A 22,242-nucleotide genomic window follows, 5' to 3' on the forward strand; every position below is an offset into this window, starting at 1 on the left:
ACGGTGGCGCGGCTGGCATGGTTGGCATGCTTTGGCGCGGAGACGTGGCTGGCATGGTTTGCCGTTGGCACGATGGTGCTGCTGGCATGGTTGGCATGCCTTGGCGCGGAGACGTGGCTTGCATGGTTTGTCATTGGCACGGTGGTGCGGCTGGCATGGTTGAAATTCCTTGGCGAGGAGATGTGGCTGGCATGGCTTGCCATTGGCACGATAGCGCGACTGTCATGGTTGGCATGCTTTGGCACGGAAACGTGGCTGGAATGGTTGGCATGCCTTGGCGCGGAGACGTGGCTGGCATGGTTTTCCATTGGCACGGTGGTGTAAGAATTTAGGGTTTGGTGTACGAAGGTGATGTCGGTCAATACTAAGGGTTCTACCGTGGAACATGACACATATATATGTAAAAAAAAAGGTACCCTAGTAATTATTACGTAGGCATGTTGAATGATTCAATAAATGCGCTAGTGGTCCTAGTGACGTCATGTCAGATGTAAGGTTTTACGATTTTAACCCTAAGCTAAAAACCACCATCAACATTAAGTCCCCTGCTTAGCTCGGAACAAGAGAATTGTTGCGTGGTAAGCATAAGATGGTGACAGGCGAGGACAAAATCAAAATGACAAGTCGTGAAAATATGGTCAAGAAGACCCGACTAACCTTTTACGAGAGGTAAGGAGAGTTCGTGATTCTCATGTTGGCGGCCTTGCATAGGTTCTACTAGTGGTGTTGCTGGCTAGACCGTAAAGTGGTGAGATGTATATTATCGTCTTAGAATGGGAGCCGCAGGCGTTGGTCAGCTTGGAATGGGAGCCGCAGGCGTTGGTCGGCTTGGAATGGAGGAAACTGGCTTCGGTCGGCGAAATGGTGAAAACTATCTTCAGTCCGCAGAATGGTGTAAACTGGTTTCAGAACTTCGACTACCAAACGTTGGTGATGACGCTGGAACTTCGGTTATCAAATGGTAGTGATGGCGCCTCGCAACTTTGTCGAAATCAGGGTTTGGGATGCCGAAACCCTAATTAGCGCTCCTTACTAAAATCGTTGTAGAATTCTCGTACGAACTCGTATTTTGACGGTCCGCCCTTCTATCTGACCGGAAAAGAATTTCCTATCTCCTTACACGGGAATATTTAGGTTTTGAGCTCGTTTAGGAGGTGAAAACGGCCCGATAGTGAAACTCAGGAGGGATGTTGCGGGCCCGGGGTAGCATAGTCGCGCCGAGTCATCTGTTCCCATTCATGGAGCAAGAAGAGAAATTTATTCTGTGCAAAACTCTAGAAACTCCGTCCGTATGAAAAGAGGTATTGACCTTCTTTTGTTTTCTGTTGCTCGTTTATATCCGCACTCTCATCTGAAGTGTCTCTTCAGTGGATTCCAAAATTTACCAAACTCCATTATATTCTTGGGACGGATGGATGAAATATATGCTCGCAACGATCATGTCAGGGTTAATCTTGGAGGTTGTGGTTGCGGTGTCGGTCCATCCTCGTCTTTATGTTGTTCAGTTCTTGGACCTTTTGATCATGATGATGATGTGCTGTGAATGCTTGTATGGTCGAAAACTTCTGGCCCCCCCAGATGAAATAGGGAGACGTTCTGTTGCCGATGTGCTGATATCAAGTCTTCCAGGACTTTGTTCCAAGCGACATCCTTAGAACCATCTTCTGAATCTTGGACTATCGTATGGAATGAGATGTGGTAAGAAGTCCCCAGTTATACTTCGGTTTGATTCGATGGCATGGATGAATATGTGAATGTATCTTTTTGGCGTGCTCTTGAAGTCTTCGATGTACGTGTACGGCTTTGTGTTGAGAAATTCATGCGGCTCATGAAACTTCGACAGTGATGATGTTGAAATCAGAAATAACCTAGTTGAGGGAAGTGAAAGCGTCTCATGATGGTAGTCCACATGTGTATCCTATTTTCATTGCATCGCCTTGAATCCACATCCACATGATTTGATACAAGCTTATCGTATTATTCTGGATGTGACGCTGGGATGCTCAGGATATCGCATGGACGAAATATTTTGGATAGCGAAGATGTAGGAATGAGAGAGTTATGTTGTTTATCATGGCTCCCTCTGTTTCTTCAAGAAAATGTTTCAGCCACATCTCTGGAGTTATCTCATGAGTCTTTGATGGTTGTCGATGGACTGCGAAGAGAAGTCCCCAGTCACATTTTTCTTCAGTTTCTGAAGTTTTTTTCCTCTGAGCAGGCTCAGGATCCTCCGCGGCCTCGTAAAGTGTTGAAGGCGTCTTCTAGACAGAGAGGTGATGATATTCTTGCGCTGCACCCTTGAAGAGTAGATGACCTTATTGCGGCTATGGCCTTTTGGTTAACTGTGTCTTCTGAGCTTTGACAGTGAAGGGATTTCGTGTATATCTTCATTCCTCAAGTATGGTTTACATGTTTCCATCTTTGTAGTGATTGTTGTTGTGGTGAAGCTCTGGATGGTATCAACAAATGAGCGGCAACAATTCTTGGTAGCAGATGTAATCAGAAGAGACTACATTGTCGTGGTAACAAAGTAGGTTGGATGGGATTTTATGGGCATCCGTGGAAGTAAAAGGATTGGCTGGATGCGTAAGCGAGCAAACTATCCATGACTACGAAGATTGGTTGGCTGTGATCATGATCCTTGACATGGGGAGCGTGGTGGTACTACCCTTTGCAGGAAGAAGCGTCGTTGAAGCAGCTTCGGCTCTTGGAGAAGATGTTGACACTTAAGAAGCCGAACTTTGAATCCTCGTCTTCGGATCCTGGAGAAGCTTATGGAGAGAACGCTGAAACGTAGCGGCTGCTGGAGCGAGCGTTAAAGTGGAGCGGCTGTCGGAGTGATCGTTGAAGCGGAGTCGCTGCTGGAGGATGTTGAAGAGGAGCGGTTGCGTTAATCAGTGTGCTGTCAAACTGGACACCCTTCAAGCGAACAATGGTTATGAGTCCCCAGTTCCATCTATCAATCGTGCTTTTCAGGAGAGGTTGGGGTTTGGGAATAACTTCTCTGGTTGGAAACAGCTGCTTCTCTGATGCAGTGCGGTTGAGGGATGCAAATATGCCTTGACGTTGCGCCTTGGGGAAATATAAATCTCACATAAATGTTTCATCATAGACTGCACGATTTTGCGGGCGAAGTCCCCAGAAATCATGCATCTCCTGACAGGGAAAAGAGTCTTTGTGAACTCAGGGGGGTTGCTGATTTTTCTTTGCTTCGATTTTGGAGAAGTCGTTCCTGATCTTTTCGTGTAATGAAATTAGATTGTTGATTCCCTTCTACTGGGCGTTCAAGAGCAACGCTGAAAGGATGCAAGCTGCTGTAAAGATGCAAGATGTTAGCGCTGGAAAGGATGTAAGCTGCTGGCGCTGGAAATATGCAAGTTGTTAGCGCTGGAAGGATGCAAGCTGCTGGCGCTGGAAAGATGCAAGTTGTTAGCGCTGGATCGGCTTGGAATGGGCGCTGGCTTGGCATGGACGCTGGCTTGGATTTGGTATGGCGCGGACGGTCGGCTGGGCATGGCGCGGACTGTTGGCTTGGCACGGCGCTGGCTTGTTCTTGCGGGCCCAATTTCCTCTTTCCATACGTAGCTCAAATAGGAAATCATTTTCTTATTCAAATTCCAAAAGTGTTATGCGTATCAAAGGGGTTGGATCTCCTTTTTATCTCGTATCTTTGTTCTCACGTCCTGGTGTTAGCGGTAGCAATAAAGTGGGAAAGGATATTCCAGCTATGTACTCCAGTGTTTCTCTTTCATTTTTTTTTCTTGTTTTCTTGTGTTGATGCAAACCCTAGCCATAGGTATGCCTTCCATAAATATGTAGAAATATTGTTCTTCTAAACTGGTGTAAACCCTAGCCGTGGGTATGCATTTCATAAACTTGTAGAAACACTTCGTCATAAACAATTCCTCTTCGAATATCACCGTATTAACGTCGGCTACCTCATGAATAGTGACGGGTAATCATTATTATGCAAAGTAGGCACGTATTGGTAGGTGACTTTTTTTTTTGAAAGGAAAACAAAGCACTTGGTTTATGGTTTTGATTTTCTGGATTTTTGGGTTGATGGACAAGTAATACCCCTGAGGGTTTTGGATTATTATTTGGAATGAACTGTTTTAGAATATTGATGTTTTTGGTTATGAATATAAGTGGAATGAGTAGGATACCATGTATTTTGCCTAGCAAGACTTACTCGGTTTTTCGGATTTCCTGATGAAAAGGAATCTCCTGGGTGTAAGACCGAGTTTTGTGGGAAGCACCGCCGTGAATGTGGAAAGTCCCCAGTCATCCCTTGTCGTGTCATGACTGGTAACCGGGCCGTCTGGTAACTGAGCCGTCGATCCCTGGGCGGGTCGTTTGGATTCTACCGTCCTGACGTCTAGGTTGAAATATGAGATCGAGGATTGAAAGTTGACATTGTAACCAAAAGATCAATCTCCTACTGTGGTCGCCAATTGTTTGAGGGTGAAAATGGTTTCTGCTGATTTTGGTAATTTTGGGTGTGTGGGTGAGAAACAAATTTAAACCCTAAACAATGTACTGCAAGGGAGTAATTTAGATTCGAGAGATTAATCTGTAAAAATACGGCCTAAACCAAGAAAGGGTCGTTCCAGACTTGCTTCGGTCACAAAGTGAAGGAGAAGGGTTTGTTTTGGGGAGGGAAGCGAAGAGAGTGTTGAGACCAGAATAGTTGATTCTGGAAGAGTAGTTGTTTTACGACTTGTATCAGAAAGTGGGAAGATAACAGATGGGAAAGCTAGAAAAATGTTTTTCTGAGTGTGGTATGCTCCTAACCAGAACTTGTTGTTCGGTGGAAATAGGTAAAACCTATTTATACAAGTCGAGTGAAACGTACTCTGGTCTCGTAAGAAATGGAAAACAGATGACTAAATGGGAGGAGGTGGTAACCAGTAACGCCTGGAATTGATGTTCCATAAAAGAAAGCGTTTTACCATTACTCCCTGTATTTACTAACCGCTTAATCCTTACGACACTGTCTTGTAACGGGCGTAGTGTACGCCGCACGCTGTATACCTCCAAACCAATACCCAATGAACATCCCCCAGTTTGTGACATGTGTTGATGTCTCGAGTGTTTTCGTGGAAAACATGTAGCATGTTGATGTTGTTTGGTAAGTTGAGCTTGGGAGACTTGATGGCTCGGTAGTGACCTTCGACGGTCGAGATTTTGCATCTTGAGAGGAAGGATAGCCGTTGATTATTGCAACCCTTTGTTTGGTAGCCAGTGGCATGAAAGCATAGCCGACATGGATTTAATATGGCCTAGTTTAGGCGTGGCCAAAAGCTAGGGTTTTGGCATTGTTTGGGCGCGACCAAAACTAGGGCTTGGCGTAGAGCCAAAAGGTTTCCCTACGTTAGCTGGTAGCCTTGGACGGCTAAGATCTGCGTCTTAGATGGAAATGTGGACATCGATTTTTGCAACCCTTCGTTTTGGAAGCCGTGAAGGGAAGGCCGGCATGGTATGGTTTAGGCGCAGCAAGGTGGATGGAACGGCATGCCATTGACACATGTGGTATGGTCGGCATACCTTGGCGCGGTTTAGGCGTGGCCAAAACTAGGGTTTTGGCGTTGGGATTGGTGACCTTGGACGACTAAGATTTGCATCTAAGATGGAAGGGTGGCCGTTGATTATCCCACGCCTTCGTTTTGGCAGCCGTGAGGGGAAGGCCGTCATGGTATGGTTTAGGCGCGGCAAGGTGGCTGGCACGACATGCCATTGGCACATGTGGCATGGTCGGCATGCCTTGGCGCGATTTAGGCGTGGTTAAAACTAGGGTTTTGGCGTTGGGCCAAAGGTTACCATGCGTTGGTTGGTGACCTTGGACGGTTAAGATTTGCATCTAAGATGGAAGGGTGACCATTGATTGTCGCATGCCTTCGTTTTGGCATCCGTGCGGGGAAGGCCCGCATGGTATGGTTTAGGCGCGGCAAGGTGGCTGGCACGGCATGCCATGGCGCGGTTTAGGCGTGGCCAAAACTAGGGTTTTGGCGTTGGGATAAAGGTTACCATGCGTTGGCTGGCGACCTTGGACGGCTAAGATCTGCATCTCAGATGGAAAGGTGGTCGTTGATTGTTGCAACCCTTCATTTTGGCAGCCAGCGGCATGCAGCGGGGCCGGCATGGCTTTGGCATGGAATTATGGATGGCATGGTTTGCCATTGGCACGGTGGTGCGGCTGGCATGGTTGGCATGCCTTGGCGCGGAGGTGTGGCTGGCACGGCATGCCATTGGCACATGTGGTGCAGCTGGCATGGTTGGCATGCCTTGGCGTGGAGATGTGGCTGGCATGGTTTGCCATTGGCACGGTGGAGCGGCTGGCATGGATTGCCACCGGCACGGTGGTGCGGCTGGCATGCCTTGGCGCGAAGACGTGGCTGGCATGGTTTTCCATTGGCACGGTGGTGCGGATGGCATGGTTGACATGCCTTGGCGCGGAGATGTGGCTGGCACGACGTGCCATTGGCACGATGGCACGGCTGGCATGCTTTGGCGCGGAGATGTGGCTGGCATGGTTTTCCATTGGCACGATGGTGCGGCTGGCATGGTTGGAATTCCTTGGCGCGAAGACGTGGATGGCATGGTTTTCCATTGGCACGGTGGTGTAAAAATTTAGGGTTTGGTGTACGAAGGTGATGTCGGTCAATACTAAGGGTTCTACCGTGGAACATGACACATATATATGTAAAAAAAAAGGTACCCTGGTAATTCTTACGTAGGCGTGTTGAATGATTCAATAAATGCGCTAGTGGTCCTAGTGATGTCATGTCAGATGTATGGTTTTACGATTTTAACCTTAAGCTAAAAACCACCATCAACAACAAGATAACTCATACAATATTCCACAACCGTACTCCCCACAAATATTCGGCAATTAAGCACAAGTTCAATTAAGAACTCTTCCCATAAAATGTCATTCCCGAAAGAACAACAAGAGCGACCTTACTTTTACAAGAAAAAAAGGATTTCTTTGGACATTAACAAATAACATGAAATATGAATTTGTACTCAAAAAATCTCAATTAAATTAACCACAAGAGAATCCATGATTAATTTAATCGGAAATGCTCACATAATAGAACACCGTACATACACAAAGATGTGGATCAGGGAAACACCAATATTGCGGAATAAACAAAGATTCATTCTATCATTCATTACTATTTGCATAGAGACATATAATAGATTTATTCTTTGTAAACAAAAGTTTATCCTATCTTCCGTCAATATTTGCATAATGACATAATAGGCTTAACTTTTGTAGTCAAAAGTCCATTCTATCTTTTATCAATACTTTCATTCCAACATATAATAGAGTTAACTTTTGAAAAAATATGGGACAGTCAAGGTTCGCCGATGTAAACAACATATCCCATAACAATTTGCAATATATAAAACCATCAAGATTAATATTGCAAAAATCATCTTCCAAATAACTTAGAATTTAATTATATAAATCTAAAAACATTGCAAGATGAAAAACGTTGGCAATAACTATGTGTACCCACAATAATGGCTATTCCAAACCCTAGTTATCCTTCTTAAAAATATAAGAATAAATTCTCATAAGAAGTTTCCTAGACAATTATTGAAAAGAAACAACTTCCAATCCAAGTCAAGTAACAAGAACCATCTTAAACCTTATTACAGATTGTAATTTCTCCAATCCAAGTCAGGACTGGGTGGTTTATTATGAGAGGAAGAAGTATTTATTATTCCTTGTTTTCGTTGAGTCTTCATAAGAGAAGAGTTATGCGCATCATTCTATCTTTTCACCACAGTTTTGAAAACCTTGATTGTTGATTTTCGTAAACTATGAATGACTTTGGAAATCTCTTTTGAAGGAGATGAAGGTTTCGTAGGAGATTTCCTTTTCATCTTCTGAAAACAAGGTTTAACAGAGGAGAGATTTTCTTGATGCCTTGTGCACATAGTATCTAGATGATCCTGATTTCTACACAAGAGAACCAAACCATTTGGCATGTTCTTGTATTTTTCTATATCATCAGAGTGAATTGAGAAAGATATAGTTTCAGGAATATCTTACTGAAAATGCCTAGAATAGTTAATCGAAGAGGTTCGATCAAACTCAGTAGGATCATAAGTGCGAGCGACAACAATTTCTTGTCTTAGAATACACAGTTGATATTCCAGATCATCAATCTTTTTAATTAAGGTTTTCTTTTCCAACAAAAACTCTTCTGGAGAAGTAACATTGTATATCATGGAATAATCAGGACTGTTAGGAGGATAAGAGTGATTATCAGCAAGGAAGTTAAGAGAACTTTCCTAGATATTTTCCTCAGGACAGTAATCAAAAGTAGCCATCCATGCTTTAGTTAACTCATTAAACTTCTCATCAGAACATTTGGAAGTATCATGGACACTTGTATAGCACTTGGAACAAGTTTCATTAACATAGTTTTTCTGAACTATTCTATGATTGAATGATCTTTCTTTTGAGATTTTCTTTTACTCTATCTGAGAGTTTTCTTTAAATGTTGTATAAACAGTGAAAGAGTAGAATTAAAGCAATTCTCATCTCTTGTATCAATCAATTTAGGACGTTGATACCTTTTATCAGATGTAGCAACAGAGTTTGCTAACAAGTGACGTTTTTCTCTTTAACATAGTTCAAGATCGAAATTCTTTAGCTTTCCAACAAGAGTATTTTTGGAAAGAGTATTAAGGTTATTACCCTCAACGATGGCATGCTTCTTAGAATCGTATCTGGATGGCAACGATCTGAGAATTTTTATCACAATGTCTTTTTCAGGAATAGTCTTACCCAACGCAAAAGATGCATTAACAATTTCAGACACTTTGTGATTAAACTCATCAAATGAATCTTCATCTGCCATACGAAGGTTTTCCCAATCAGAATTTAGGTTTTGAAGCCTAGCTTCTTTTTCACAGGTATTCCCTTAAATACGTTTTTTAAGATATCCGAAGCATCTTTAGACTTTGTGAAGTAGTCACATGATACTGGAGCTCTGGGGTAATGACATGGATGATAGCATTTAGTCCGTCAGAATTTTGCTTCACAGCAAGAATCTCATCAGCATCATATTTACCAATATCCTTTGGAACTGTTACATCGCCTTCCGTAACTTCTGGAGGATCGTATCCATTAACCACATAAACCCGTGATTGAAAATCACACTCTTGAAAAAAGGCACGCATGGAAATTTCCACCATAAGTAATTTGAGCAATCGAAGAATGGTGGTACGTTTATAGAGATAGCACTTCTGTCCATATTCATATTGCTACAAACACAGACTTATGAGGTCTTTAATGTGTTTGCCATCTCTGATACCAATTGAAAAAACGGGGGTCTAACAACCACACCCAATATTTCGTTCGGCAATCTAAATAGACAAACTCCAATATACTTTCAAGAAAATCAACTAGACAGTCAAACTCAACCTAGAGAAAAGTACCAAAGAGTATTATATCTCTATCTCTCAATTCAATCTGTAATCAGCAAATAGATATCTGCGAGCCCGATTGAATATAAGAGAAATAACTTGAATGGTACCAAAGATCAATGTTCAAGGATCAATCAATTTCAATCAACAACCAAAGGTTGGATTTACCAATTGATCGATTCAACGGAAAACCTGTGATATTTCTATTATATAACAAAATATAATTCGGAAAAGAAATAACACAGACTTTAGAATTTTGTTAACGAGGAAAACCGCAAATGCAGAAAACCCTGGGACCTAGTCCAGCTTTGAACACCATACTGTATTAATATGCTACAGACACTAGACTACTACCAATGAACTTCAGAATGGAATGTAGTTGGGCCCTAATCAATCTCACACTGATCAAGGTACAGTTTTTCTCCTTACGTCTCTGAACCCCAGCAGGATTCTACGCACTTGATTCCCTTAGCTGATCTCACCCACAAACAAGAGTTGCTATGACCCAAAGTCAAAGACTTGATAAACAAATCTATATCACATAAAAAAGTATATTGTAATAGATAAATCTGTCTCCCAAAGAAATACCTACGAGTTTTGTTCCGTCTTTTGATAAAGTGCACATGAACCAATTGATAAACCAGACTTATATTCCCGAAGAACAACCTAGTATTATCAATCACCTCACAATAATCTTAATCGTATGGTAGCGAAACATGATATTGTGGAATCACAAACGATGAGACGAAGATGTTTGTGACTACTTTTTATCTTGCCTATCGGAGAATCAATCTCGAGCAAATCTTAGAGAAGACTCAATAGGATAGAACAAGGTAAGATCAGAACACGCAACTACAAAGAAAATAGTTGGGTCTGGCTTCACAATCCCAATTAAGCCTTTAAGTTGTTAACTTATAGGGTTTCGTGAAAAACCTAAGGTTAAAGGCGATTCGACTCTAGTCGCAACTAGTATCACACATGAGGTATACGGATTAGGTTTCCCAGTTGCTAGAGTTCTCCCTTATATAGTTTTCAAATCATAATTTGGAATCTAAGTTACCTTGGTAACAAAGCATTCAATATTCACCGTTAGATGAAAACCTGATTAGACTCGAGCTAATATCTTTCAACTGTTAGATCGAACTTAGCTTGTTATACACAAATGAAATGTACCCTCATTTAGGTTTGGTAACCGTACCTAAACGTGTACACCATGTTGGATGAACAGTATTTAACCGAGGTTAGCTATATGAACATTCTCATATCAACCTTATTCATCTTAATCACAACTAGTTCAAATGACTCAAATGAAACTAGTTATAGAGTTGTTCAATTGCTATATTCTCATAGAAGTATACAAGAACACAATTGAAGCAAAATCGGTTTGATTCACTCGAATAAATTCATGAACATTATAGCCACAGTTTGCAAAGAATCCCTTCCTTAATATATAAATGTATTAGTTCATGAGGCAACCGATTTTAAAACTTTAACCACTCAAGTATGCATACTGGTACGTATACCTAAGTAGCCGGTCTGAGTTTGGGTTTTCCAGTATGCGATCGGGTACGCATACCTTAGTACACTTCCAAAACCCAGCAGAAATTCCCGAATCTATACCTTACGCAAGTACGCGTACCGGTATGTGTACTTGGTACCCGAAATTCCACAACTACAAGTACGCATACGGGTATGCATACTATAGTTCCGGTCATGGATCACATAATGCAAGAATGCATACTATGTTCATAATCCAATAGTTCTAAACTCTATTTCAATCGTTGAAACTTTCTTAGAGGATGACAATAGCCATTTTCACACACTATTAGCATGAAAACAATTTTCAAGTTATTGAAATAATCATAACGAAACATTCCAAGTCTACACCAAATGATTGTATCACACAAACCATGTAAGATGTTACTCGAAAATTTTCACATGATCATCTTTTGACTTTCGTCAAGAATATAAGATGAACTTGGTTGAAGCGAAAGCTTACCAACACACAATCTATCCTAGTCCGAGACATCACTATAAGTAGACTAGAAATCAAGACTCATAGTTTGGATCACTAACATTGTCAAACAAGCTTGAGATATCAACGCTTGCGAGTTTGACCGAGCAGTGCTCTAACAGGGACTAAATAAGGAAAGAAATTTTTTATCCTTAACCAAGATGTAACAGCCGAAAACATATCGAATCTGACCGTATCTAGAGTTATATTACAACCTAGAACAATAAGATTACAAACATGTAAAACAATACAAACAAAGAACCGATCAACGCCAACAACAAGGAAAAATTCCAAACTGGAGAGTTTAGGAGGTGGTGATGCCAAAGATAGAACATATGTTGCTTCTTTATGCTCATAATTTTGTGCTGAAGTTTGTGATGTGCTTTGATTTATTTGATGTGATACAACGCAACTCATCACTGAATACATATAATACTCATCCAAATCAGAACTAGATTCCGTAGATGGAACAATAGATTCATCAAACCCAGCTACCGGCCTGAGAAACTCGTCGTGAAGAGAAAAATCATGGCAAATCACATAACAGTCAGCCCCCTTTAAAAAACAAACTGAAGGAAGAGATCTAGAGCCATTCCTCAAAGGAAAAAACTAGATCAAGACTTACATTACAGAATCGGGAAACTAAAACTACACAATAAAAAAACACAAAGAACAACAAGAAGTAAACTGCAAACTAATAAAGCGAATGAGGGTGAGATCTGCCCGGATATGCTCCAAATGGAGCCGATCTGAGCAGAAGAATAGACGCCGACAGTGGGTTTTTCATTTTGGTTAAACAGAAAGAGATGAGGAGGAAAATAACATGAAAGAACGTACTGGGAAATTACTTGTACGGTACTCAGTGATATCTGGTACTGCAACTGAAATAAGCCATTTGGTTTTAACTATTGTTTTTTTTTTCCTATTTTCATCACGCATTGACTTTTTTAATGCAACAACTTAAAAACTACTAGAGAACCATGCTAGATTTAGTACAATATCTTCTTGGTACACCCTTTGGATGGTTGTTGGCGGCATCTTATAGTAGTATAAGTCTCCAACTCTGTTGCGATTCGTTGTAGTGTTCAGAAACTTCATGACAATTATTTAGCCTCGACTCAGACCAAAACATATGGTCCAAATTTAGATGTATCTAACCAACATGGGTTGGCCCAATTGGGTTGGAGTCCGATTCTCATTCTGCGGATTAGTGGATCGAGTCTCCGCTCCAAAATTTGGAGATCTCATGAAAACTCTTATGTAAATCATTGGGTTAGGCCGGGTCTGCTCAAGAGAGTAGGTTCAGTGGCTTCAGACATATTTGGGTAGGACTGATCATGTGTCATGTATCAAGAATTAAAAAAATCAGACCTATCTATATCTATATATAAAGAGAACTCCCCTAGCTACGGTGTTTTTGAAGCTGTAAATTGTGTTTGACTATTTTACCCCTGTATTTTACCTAAGCAATAAATTCTTGAAAATAGAATGAAGGTATATTAGTAATTTAGTTTGTTTTCAAACAATTTTTTTTATTTAGATTAGAAAGGACCACAGTTCACGTGCCTTTGGTTAGAAGGACCCAATTTTTATGCACGTGCGTAGACACGTGCGGTCTTATAGTCTAAATCATGTAAACGCTATCTAAACCCCAGATTGCTTCAAAAAAAAGAATCAAAGAATCTAACTCCTAGAAGTAAATATGTTGATTGATAATTTCATTTTTTGAGAAACCACGGAATCCACTTAACGTTTTTTTTTTAATTTATTTGGTAACAACGTTCTTTTTATTAGCAGAAAGATTAAACTTGTTTTAAAAGAAAAAATTGTAACCATTACAAAGACTTCTAATCTCCTGCATTACATATAACTCGATCGATTATAACTTTCCAGTGTGTGACCAAGTCTAATGAATCCCACCGAATATGAAATACATGTGTGCCATATAAAATGGGCTCATATTTGGTCTCGGTAATGATTTATATCCAGTAGGTTAAATTTCGCGGGTATACCGAGTGAGAGAGAAGGGATGGGACCCACACTTTATATCCCATTCTTGCAAAACCTCCGGATCATGGAGGAACCATCATCCCCTTTCTTTCACTCGGTGCACACCGCAGGATCCAACCGGCGGTGAGTGTATCACTTCCATGTATTCCGTGTTTGGTCTACGTTTAGGGGTGTACAATGTCACCAGAAAGTCAAGTCCGGTGTTCTTGATATCCGTCCTACCGGCGTATATCCATATGACCAAGGTGGGTATTATAGTAAATTCCAAATCAATATTAATAAAACCCTAAATGATTCTATTATACCAACAATCACATTTTTTATATGATTTGCAGTTAGCACAAGAAACCAACTGCGGTATTTACGTACTGTTAGGTAAGTTCTATATACATATAACAAACTCTAATATCCAATTCTTTTGAATTGATTTGATTCATATATGTACTCGTAACAACCTTAATTCATTCAAAATTGATTGCAGGTGTAGAAATGGTGGAGGTCAGTAGTAATGAAGCCGGCGGTGGTGGTGATGGCAAGAGACCGTCTGGATGCTTTTGTTTATGTAAAAAAGAAGATTTCTTTCCAGAAGAATCATTTCAAAGTTGGGGTAATTATATGAAAGCCTTAGGAGAAACAAAGATGAGATTGAGAAACCGATTAACAACAAGATCGAGTGAAGATGAAGAAGTGAATGCAATGACAGAAAGAAGTCATAATCAAATGAAAAAGACTTTAACTTGGTTTGATCTGATTTGGTTTGGATTTGGTGCTGTTTTTGGTGCTGGTATTTATGTATTAACTGGTTTAGAAGCAAGAAGAGATGCTGGACCTGCCATTGTCATTTCTTTCTTGATCTCTGGCTTTTCTGCTATGCTTTGTGTCTTTTGTTACACAGAATTTGCTTGCGAAATCCCTGTTGCAGGTACATTACTGAATCCATGCCAGTTTTTAAACATTGCAGCGCATTGTTACGGCGAATTCTCTAACCTATATATGTGTTTGTGTTCATTACTACATTCTTTAAGGGGATCGGGTATTTTGTTTTGTGATTTGATTTACAGGAGGATCATTTGCGTTTATAAGGGTGGAGCTTGGTGACTTCTTAGCTTTTATTGCTGCTGGTAATATACTCTTTGAGTATATTGTGGGGGGAGCAAGTGTTGCCCGTACTTGGACATCATATTGTGCCACACTTCTCAACTACAAACCAGATGATTTTCGGATACATGTGACGGCTTTGCCTGAAAATTATAATCATCTAGACCCTCTCGCAGTCGTGATCCCAATCCTTATTGGTATGCATTGCTGATCTTTTCATACTCCTAGTTAAAATCTAGTTTCGCATTTTAGTAAAATTATCAAAGGAAAGCATGTTGAATATCAACAAAATTAGATTGGAATGATGTGAATTTTTTGCATTGCGATACAAGAGTAATTGACCCTAACATTGTAGTGCGAGAGTAATTAGTGCATATAAGCAAATCATAACGTCCAATCTTCTTAATTTCTGATCATTGACAGCTACGGTTGCTTGCCTTAGTACCAAAGGGTCATCACGTTTCAATTCCACAGCAGCCATGATAAACGTTGCAGTTATTTTTCTCATCATCATTGCTGGCCTAATGAAGGCAAACCCTGAAAATTTCACCACTAACTTTGCACCTAATGGTCCAAGAGGAGTATTTACAGCCTCAGCAGTTCTCTTCTTTTCCTACATTGGGTTTGATGCAGTTTCAACGATGGCCGAAGAAACAAAAAACCCAGGAAAGGATATACCAATTGGACTTCTTGGTTCCATGAGTTTCATTATATGTGTTTACTGTGCGCTATCTGTTACTTTATGCTTGATGCAGTCTTATACTGTAATAGACGTGAGTGCACCGTATTCCTTAGCATTTGAAGCTGTTGGAATGAAATGGGTCAAGATCTTAGTAGCTATCGGAGCAGTAATTGGTATGACTACCAATTTACTTGCAAGTCTCATTGGCCAAGCACGATATTTTACACATATTGGTCGTACTCACATGGCTCCCCCATGGCTCGCAGCCATTCACAAGAAGACTGGGACACCTATCCATGCTACAATAGTGATGACCCTTGCGAATTGCATTGTTGGATTCTTCACTGATCTTGGTATCCTCTCCAACCTTCTCTCGATCGCAACGTTATTCATATTTACGCTGGTTGCTATTTCACTACTTGTTCGAAGATATTATGTTCAAGGAGAGACCTCAGATTCTGACAGAAATAAGCTCATTGGGTTCTTACTACTCATTATATTATCTTCTACAGCTACATCAGTGTATTGGGCAGTTAGTGATGGCTGGATCGGTTATATACCGACAGTTTTGGTATGGTTTTTATCTACACTGGGTTTGAAATTGATGGTCAAGCAAGCTAGAAATCCAAAGTTGTGGGGTGTTCCATTGGTTCCTTGGTTGCCAGCAGTTTCAATTGCTATGAATATGTTCTTGCTGGGTTCACTTGATGCAGCTTCTTTTATTAGATTTGGTGTTTGGACAGGGATTCTACTCCTTTATTACTTTTTTGTCGGGCTTCATGCATCTTATGACTCGGCAATGGAGGAAGCAGATCGAGGGAATGTAGAAGCTGGTCAGCCTGTTACTGCAGTATCTAGTTGAAATGGATTGGTACACGAATACCCGATTGTGTCATGTATATATTAGAGGGAAGGTGAGAGAGACAGAAGAGTGACAAGAAGCTGAATTGTTTCTCTTGTTCCTTAAGATTGTTAATGGACATGTTTTCTTTTTATCTGTTAATTGACTGAAACGAAAATAAAGATAATTTTCTTGATTTACCTGTGATAAATAGTAACATATAGGGATTCTGAGTAAATTATTTTCTGGTCGTGTCAAAATCTTTGCCACCAAATGAAAATTGTTCTCAATACAAAGTGGGAACTGACAGTTACTTGAATTGTCATGCTAATTTTGACAAAAACTCTATTCTGTGCAGTGTTTTATATTTGGCATTGTACCATAAGGCTAGAAAGGCCAACTTAAATTTTAATTTCTGAGATTAAGACTTTAGGCAAGTCCAAGTTTAACTTTCACCGTAGTTTGTGCCACAATGTAACTTTGAGTGGCTTCAAGAACACTTGGACAACGTAAAATGGGATTTCGATGAGATGCATAAATCGAAGACTGCAGTACAGGAGGAAGTTCAGCCTATAATAGTTGCCAAAGCACAAGTAACGGCAACAAAAGATGAGTTAAAAGAGAAGATATCTGCCTTGGCTAGTACTAGCTGGAGTTCAACATCACTTCGGAGTACAAATTAGCACCAACTACATATTATACATTGGAATGTTTATACCAATTTGGTTTGCACAATTCAGTTCAACTTGAAAATAGATGAGTTAGCCAAAAACAGGAAAAGCTGTACAGTAATAAATATATCCAAAAGCTGCAACTTGCAGCAATCTGATAATCAACTGTTCCTAAATGCGAACAATATGTAACTTAAGCGGCCGGGATATCTGAGTATTAAGACTTACTTGTTACTAGTCACTACTACCAATTTGCAATTATTAAGCAGTAATATCAACTGTTTTACAAAATAATTAGTGCTATTTAGATAAACCCAAAACCTCTCATGCTAGTGAGGTGTTTTTGTGAAATCTCAATCGATAATAAAAATCTTAATTTTTGACCACATAGGCAAGAATTTCAGACATTGTATTTCAATGTTCAGATGAAATGCGAAATGGAAAGCATAAAAGACCAAGATGACAAAATCTAGGCATCTCATATTTCTACGCCAATACCGCAATGGAGACATCATCCATCAAAATTGCAAGTTCTGCACCAATCTGCAGAGGGATATTTTGTCTCCGTTTTCTTTTAAGGGCTAGACAACTTCTTGAGGTCCTCCTCATTAGCATACCAAGCTGGTACCAGTTTCGCAGCATGAGGGTAAATATCCTTGTAGGAATTCTTAATAGTGGCTTGTGCAACACCAGTTGCAAGAGCAACCTCTCGAATCTGTGTTTTCTCATCAGACAATTGAGTTATCATGTAAACAATCGACGCCGCAACAGTTATAGGAATCCTCCTAATATCACATTCTGCAGTATTTTTAACTGCTTCTTCAGCAGCTTTCACAGCTTTAATACTCAAACCAAGATTAGAACAAAACCGCCTCACAAATTCAGCAGGGTCTGTAGGCTTCTCATCGATACTGTACTCCAAATGTTTACTAATCTCCAATTTAGCTCGGCCAATTTCCTTCCTAGTCACATTACCACTAGCAACGGAGTGAATCTCTTTCATCGTTCTCGATTTCTCCAGTTTGTTACAAGCAGTGTACAAACATGCAGCCATCAATGCTTCCTTATTCCTCCCTCTAGTAGCCTTGGCATCATCCATCTTCTTATAAATCTCATTCGCCAAATCCTTTATAGTCGAAACAAGCCCTAATCTGTCAGACATCACCGCAATCACCTTAAACGCCTCGATAAGGCCCCTATCAGGATCAGGCGTATTAATATTACGGAAACGCCCAGTAGAAGAGCGATTCGCACCACCAGTCGGCATGGAAATCATTGTGGTTAAGCCGCTATTAGTAAGAAGATGATTCGATTTCTCTCCAACACGATGAGGATCATTGTCAGCGGTTTCATTAGCAAATGTTCTCCATTCAGATGTTTCATCGATCGAGTGGGCTTCTAATACAAGGCCACACTCGGAACAGATTGTATCTCCGGCGGAATGATCAAATACTACCGCTGTATTTCTTTTACAATCGGAACAAAATATATCCTCCATTAATCAATCAGGTCTTTGATTTCGATTACAGAAGCAGACAGATATTTTGATTTTTTTTCGTTTTTTCTTGAGTTTGTGGGCGGCCGCCTAGGGTCCAGGATTAAAGGAATGTAAAAGAGAAAGTAGGAGAAGAGAATAGAAATTGATTTGGAGAGACCCTAATGTTGTATTTATAGACAAAAACGACTAGGTCGGTGGTTTCTCGGAAACTTCCCAAACGCTTTTCAGGAAATTGGGCCGCTTATAAATGGGCTTCAATGAAACAAAGATGAGAGATTTATCCAAGCAAGGAATCTTGATGCTTGAAAAGAAACCTGTTTTGAGGCATACTGAATTTTTTTGAGGCCTATTAAATAATGTCAAAATAGGGTCACTAAATAAAAAACAAAATCACTCCTTATCCACTCTTTTTGATAATGGCATAACTACTCTTATATAATTAGTGTTAATGATTATGATTAGATTTGATTAGCTAGGAATTTTAAGGATTGATTAAAAATTGAATTATTAGTGGTGAATTAGTAGATAAATCAAATTTATGTGAGAGAATTGAGATTTTTGAGAGGAGGAAGAAGAAGAAGTGAAAAAAAACTTGGGTTTTGAATTTTGAGATTTTAGTGATTAGAAGTGACCAAAATGGGTGATTCAAATCAGAGGTAGACTTCTATACGAGGTTTAATTTCTTTTTATAAGTTGAATCTGTCAAAAAAATGAATTTTTAAAACCCAGATCTACTGACCAGATGAACAGTTCGGCTGATAACTTTTCAGCCGAACCTCCATTTTTTTTGAAAATATGCCTAGGTTCGGGTGACAAGTTATCAGCCGAACCTAGGTATATTTTTAAGAAAATGGAGGTTCTACTGAAAAGTTGTCAGCCGAACTTCACTCTGAAACTAACGAATTTAGGTTCGGCTGATTCGAACAAAATTTAGCAAAGTCGCATTAGCCGAACATAGTGTTTCTCTAAATCATACACTAGGTTCAGCTCAAAATTGATACTCCAAGATCAGCCGAACTGATCTTCTGGAAACCCTAATTTCATCTTTGAAATCATATTTTATCGATCAAACAAAATGAAATCAATCAAAACAAGATGGGTTTGCTATACATACATTCTAAAATACATCTAAGAGTAATTGAGATTTGGATTTCGCACTCCAATCTCGCTCATTTCGATTCGTGTTTGCTTTGGTTGATCAATTTCTTGACTGAATTGGAGTCCAAGATGTTTAAGTTTAGAGTTTATTTTGATTTTTGATTTTAGGTTTTTGAGGATAAAGGCACTCTAGTAATTTAAATTGTTTAAGGATATATAGGTTACTGCACTACTTTTAGACACCCCTTATAAATCCATCCTAGATGGTATAATGAATGAGTATGCCTAAAAAAATTGAGCATGCCTCAAAACAGGTTTCCTTCAAAAGAAACAAAATTTTAATGGCATTATGCGGCCAAACATGCTAAAATCAGAACCGGCCTTGACTTTTTGTTTCCCCAAAAAATACCTACAAAATGTTGCCCCTTTTCAAAAACTAGATTCAAAATCAATCATAAAACATAAACGGTAACCTATCTTATGGTTGAACTGTGAGTTTAATTTCACTTACCATGGAAAACAGGAAAAGGTGGCTCAAGTGGAAATAGTAGTGTAAGCAATCGGAAGAAAGAGACGAGAGTTTTGTGAGAAACCGAGAGAAAAAAGGCCTCTCGTTCTCTGTACTAGCCTAGTTAGCAATTCGGGGTATGGGTAGTAGTTCGAGACGACATACGTACGGAAATTATACGGATTCGGAAAGGTCGGATTCGATCAAAAATCCGGTCAACGGTTTGTTGTCCGGACAGTAGTTCGGAACGACATACGTACGTGCATATTCGTTTTATAAATGTGAGTTCGGCACTTAAAATTCGGCTTACATATATGATAATTGATAAGTATTATGACCATATTACAAGACTAATTTTATTTGTGTATGATTTATAAGATGAAAAATACATTTTAGCGTGATTACTTAACAAGAAGTAAACAATTTAATCGCATAAATGTATTATAAAACGAGTTTATAGACTTTTAAACAATAATAAACACATAAAACACTGGTTAAACAACTACCAATAGAAAATTTTAACTGAATAATTGTATTTAAATACAAGGATATACTAAATCAACCAAAAACCAATCAACAGACCTCTGGTCAGAGAGTTACCTATGGGAGTTCTAACTCGGAAATATCATTCGGATTCGGTCATCTCGGATACGTTCGCGAATCATTTATGAGGTCCATATAATCCGCGAACTAAATTCGGAATTCAAATAATTCGGAAATATCATTCGGATTCGGTTAGTTCGGATATGTTCGCGAATCATTTGAGAATGATTCGGAGAATTACTAACTAGGCTCTGTACTATATGAAATTTGTCATATATTTAAAAATAATCCTTGAAAATAAGCTCCTATTTATAATATGCCCCCAAAATATTTTGCTACAAGTCCTTTTTATTTTATGTAATCACGATTTGAACTTTCAATTTTTGTACTTAATACAAAACCACCCCTAGGCAAAATCCAATTTTTGTTGCCCCGTTCGGGTGTCGCCCCGAAGTCAACCTTCGTTGACCTTTCCTCAGGGCCGGCCCTGGATAAAATCATGGATGTGCCGATGGTTTGTTGCTGCTTCATGGTACAGTTCGGCTTCAAATGAGCTGAAATACCAAAGCTCATATAGCTAGTGCTTAATAACTTGAGCTAATAAAATAGTGCTTAATAACTTGATAAAGTATTGTAGTTTTTCGGTAAATACAGGTCAATTTATTAACTTTGATAAGTATGGATTTTGCTTTTAATCCAAAGACTGATAATAGGCTTAAGGATGAGAAGGCTGGAATCTTGAGCATTGGGGAAATGGCTCTTTAAGACAAGTATCTAGGGGTACCATTCCTTATTCAACCAAATAATTTGGCTGATAAATTTGATTACAAGTTGGCCGTATGGAAGACTTAGTATCTTAATCAACCAGTTAGGACCGTTCTGACTCAAAATTACACTGGGTTTGAAATTGGTGGTCAAGCAAACTAGAAATTAGATTTGGTGGTCATGCAAGCAAGCATCTTATTGCTGGGTTCACTAGATGCAGCTTCTTTAATCAGAATTGGTGTTTGGACAAGGATTCTACTCTTTTATTACTTTTTGGTGCTGCATGCATCTTATGACTCGGCTTACTTTTTGGTTGGGCTGCGTGCTTCTTATGACTCGGCTAAGGAGGAAGCAAATTGTCTGGGGAATGTAGAAGCTGGTAAGCATGTTACTGCAGTACCTGGTTGAAGTGGGATTTCTACACGAATACCCGAATGTGTCATGTATATTAGAGTGAAAGAAGACTGGCAAGAAGATTAATTGTTTATCTTGTTCCTTTAGATTGTTAATGGACTTTTTGTTTTGATCCGTTTGATTAATTGAAAGGAAAATAAAGTTTATTTGATTAACCCAAACACTGTAACGGACAAATTTAAGTCTCAAACACTAAAAGGTATCAAAATCCACGACACAGACATTAATTAATTCTATAATTTAGAAACCTGTTTTGAGGTATACTGAGTTTTTTTTGAGGCATACTGAATAATGCAAAAATAAGATCACTAAATAAAAAACATCATCACCCCTTATCTATCCTTTTTTATAATGGCATATTTATCCTTATTTATTATTAATTTTAATAATAATGATTAGTTAATAATGTTAATGATTGACTAGGTTAAGTTGTTAGTGTTATATTAGTTGAAAAAATCTGACTTTCAAGTGAGAGAGTTGGGTTTTTGAGAGAGCAAGAAAAGTGAAAAATAACTAGGGTTCTTGAGATTTGGGTGATTTTTGTGATTCAAAATGGATGATCCGGGTGAATCTTCATCTCGTAGACACAATATAATACACATCAACTTCAATAATGATCCGGATTTGGCTAATTTTTTGGATTATGAGAATGA

At 39.4% G+C, this 22,242-nt stretch overlaps 2 protein-coding genes across 2 annotated transcripts; one reads left to right on the forward strand and one right to left on the reverse strand.

The window, feature by feature from the left end:
- The first annotated feature begins 13,808 nt into the window (after window positions 1-13,808).
- Window positions 13,809-16,292, forward strand: LOC113278343 (cationic amino acid transporter 1-like). The gene is made up of 4 exons (XM_026527207.1): window positions 13,809-13,846; window positions 13,953-14,393; window positions 14,533-14,766; window positions 14,993-16,292. The coding sequence occupies exons 2-4, from the start codon at window positions 13,961-13,963 to the stop codon at window positions 16,111-16,113; spliced, it is 1,788 nt and encodes a 595-aa protein (XP_026382992.1). The 5' UTR covers window positions 13,809-13,846; window positions 13,953-13,960; the 3' UTR covers window positions 16,114-16,292.
- Window positions 16,293-17,078: 786 nt separating this feature from the next.
- On the reverse strand, window positions 17,079-18,322 carry LOC113278344 (transcription initiation factor IIB-2-like). Its single transcript, XM_026527208.1, has one exon. The coding sequence runs from the start codon at window positions 18,259-18,261 to the stop codon at window positions 17,338-17,340; it is 924 nt and encodes a 307-aa protein (XP_026382993.1). The 5' UTR covers window positions 18,262-18,322; the 3' UTR covers window positions 17,079-17,337.
- Between the last annotated feature and the right edge of the window lie 3,920 nt (window positions 18,323-22,242).

This window comes from Papaver somniferum, chromosome 5, assembly GCF_003573695.1.
Source record: "Papaver somniferum cultivar HN1 chromosome 5, ASM357369v1, whole genome shotgun sequence".
Lineage (NCBI taxonomy): Eukaryota > Viridiplantae > Streptophyta > Magnoliopsida > Ranunculales > Papaveraceae > Papaver > Papaver somniferum.

Coding starts and splice junctions, on each gene's coding strand:
- LOC113278343 (XM_026527207.1), top strand. CDS start 13,961: ATGGTGGAGGTCAGTAGTAATGAAGCCGGCGGTGGTGGTGATGGCAAG. Junction 14,394..14,532: donor TTGCGAAATCCCTGTTGCAG/GTACATTACTGA, acceptor TTTGATTTACAG/GAGGATCATTTGCGTTTATA. Junction 14,767..14,992: donor CGTGATCCCAATCCTTATTG/GTATGCATTGCT, acceptor GATCATTGACAG/CTACGGTTGCTTGCCTTAGT.
- LOC113278344 (XM_026527208.1), bottom strand. CDS start 18,261: ATGGAGGATATATTTTGTTCCGATTGTAAAAGAAATACAGCGGTAGTA.